The sequence below is a fragment of the Lutra lutra genome, chromosome 13 (genome assembly GCF_902655055.1).
Source record: "Lutra lutra chromosome 13, mLutLut1.2, whole genome shotgun sequence".
In the NCBI taxonomy this organism is placed as follows: domain Eukaryota; kingdom Metazoa; phylum Chordata; class Mammalia; order Carnivora; family Mustelidae; genus Lutra; species Lutra lutra.
Genome location: NC_062290.1, coordinates 83730704 through 83732968, shown reverse-complemented (window position 1 = coordinate 83732968; position 2265 = coordinate 83730704). Strand labels below are relative to the sequence as shown.

Below are 2265 nucleotides of genomic sequence, written 5' to 3'. Positions count from 1 at the left end.
TAATCATCCAACCATAGTGAAAAAGCAAATATATCATGGATGTTTTTGTGATGTAACCTCAGAGAGCCAAACATTCAGGAAGAGATAATCACAGGGAGACAACTCAAGTTTTAAGACTAACCAAGAAAGTACATATAATTGTACCAGCAATATTTTCTCAACATAGTAAAGACAAAAAGTCATTAGAAAAAGATAGGTGGGAAATACTGTAAAATATTATCAGTGTTTTTCTTTACAAAGAAGTGTTGTGTTTCCTTTTTTCCTATTTGTTTATGTTTTACAAATTAACTCTAATGAGCATGTATTATTCTGCAGTTGAGACACATGAAATAACCCAGAGTTTAAAAACCAAAAAATCAAGGACTTGTCCATAACTAGTAATCTCTTTGTCACAATCTTTGATCTGATCCCTGGGGTGTGTGTTGGGGCCAGTCCTCTGATCTCTCTGTGCCTCATTTTCCCCCTAGAATTATTCTTGTTTTCTCAGTCCCAGCAAATTGTGTGTCTTCTCGGTTCAGCCTTCTGTGTGTGTAGGTTAGCCCCTCTCAGTGAGTAGCTTCAAAAGCTGGGCTTGGAAATGGTCCCTGAAACTGAGAGCACTTGACCCTTCCAACTCTTGTGAGCATTGCTTGTCAGTGAGTGGGACCTGTTAGTCATAGACTGGGCTGGTACCTGGCTTCATCCCAGAACCCCAGTTCTGTCTGATGTTTTTCTTTTGGCGATTCCCACTGTGTGGTTTGAATCTTTTTGGACACCTGTATACCCACTAATCAAGTCACCTTGTAGGAATGGCTGGCCACTCCTTCTTCCAGGTTGTAGCTGTGTCCTTGGCAAGTTGATCTTATTCTCCTTCTGTCTAGTTAGGCATTCTCTGTTTGATGAACCTGCTCATGATGGCGAGCATCCATCTTGCCTTGAACTTGAGTTTTCAAAATTGCTGTGGAGAAGTGCAGGGAGAAGGCATTTCAGAGAGCATGATCTTCCAGTCTGGGGCAGGACCTCTTATGGAGTAGAGTATCTTCTCCAGCCTGAGAGCCTCCACAGAGCCCCCTTCATGTCTCTGTTCCTCAGGCTGTAGATGAATGGGTTCAGCATGGGGGTGACCATTGTATATATCACAGATACAACCATTCCAGTGTCTGCTGAGTAGGAGGATGAGGGCCGGAAATACACCAGAAAAAGTGTCCCATAGTAGAGAGTGACGACTGACAGGTGAGAGCCACAGGTTGAGAAGACTTTGTGCTTCCTTCCTGATGAGGGGATCCTGAGGATGGTGTGCATGATGTGGGCATAAGAGACCAGGACACAGGTGAGAGGAATCATGCCTGTGAAAACTGCTTCAGTTAACATTGTGTCCTGGTAGACCTGAGTGTCTGAGCAGGAAAGTTTGAGGAGCGGTGGTACATCACAGAAAAAGTGTGGAATGGAATGGGAGGCACAGAAGGAGAACTGAGCCATGAGGAGGGTGAGTGAGAAGGCCAGGAGGTGTGCGCAGAGCCAGGATGCGGCAACCAGCAGCAGGCAGCGTTGGGGACACATGATGGTGGTGTAGTGGAGAGGAAGGCAGATGGCCACATAGCGGTCATATGCCATCACGGCCAGCAGGAAGTCATCCAGCAGGGTCAATGCCATGAAGATGTACATCTGCATGAGACACCCAGTATGGGAGATGGCATGGTGTTGTGTCTTAATGCTCACCAACACCTTGGGGACAATGGTGCAGGAAAAGCAGGTCTCAACAAAGGAAAGATTAGCCAGGAAGAAGTACATGGGGGTGTGGAGGTGCTGGTCAGAAACGATGGCCAGGATGATGAGCAGGTTCCCCAACATGGTGACCAGGTACATGGCCAGGAAAAGCCCGAAGAGGAGAGGCTGCTGCTCTGGGTGGTCAGAGAAGCCCAGGAGCAGGAAGTCGGAGATGCTAGTTTGATTTCTAATTGCCATTTATAGTAGCAGAATTGCAGGGAATTCTTGCTTAAATGTACACAGACTCCAACAATTTATATCATTCAAAGCCTTTCATCAGTTTTCTCTGTTCTTTTCAGATGCCACTAAAATGCACTCCTGTCTCTCACTGGTGGGCATGTAAGCATGTACAGATCTGAGAACTATGGACAATAGCAACAGGAGATCTTTTGGGGGGTCAACTTCATATTTTAGGTGTCTCGTAAATTGTCCTGTAGACCTCCTGGATGAGGCTGAACTGGAGCTTAGCTAGAAAGAATCTTCCCAGGTCTTAGTCCACTCTCCACTTTATTAAAAACT

General features: G+C 45.7%; 1 protein-coding gene across 1 annotated transcript; it reads right to left on the bottom strand.

The window, feature by feature from the left end:
• Positions 1-669: 669 nt before the first annotated feature.
• LOC125083528 (olfactory receptor 1G1-like) lies at positions 670-1944 on the bottom strand. Its single transcript, XM_047700228.1, has one exon. It carries the CDS (start codon positions 1942-1944, stop codon positions 1003-1005), a length of 942 nt encoding a protein of 313 aa, XP_047556184.1. The 3' UTR covers positions 670-1002.
• Positions 1945-2265: the final 321 nt, after the last annotated feature.

Coding starts and splice junctions, on each gene's coding strand:
- LOC125083528 (XM_047700228.1), bottom strand. CDS start 1,944: ATGGCAATTAGAAATCAAACTAGCATCTCCGACTTCCTGCTCCTGGGC.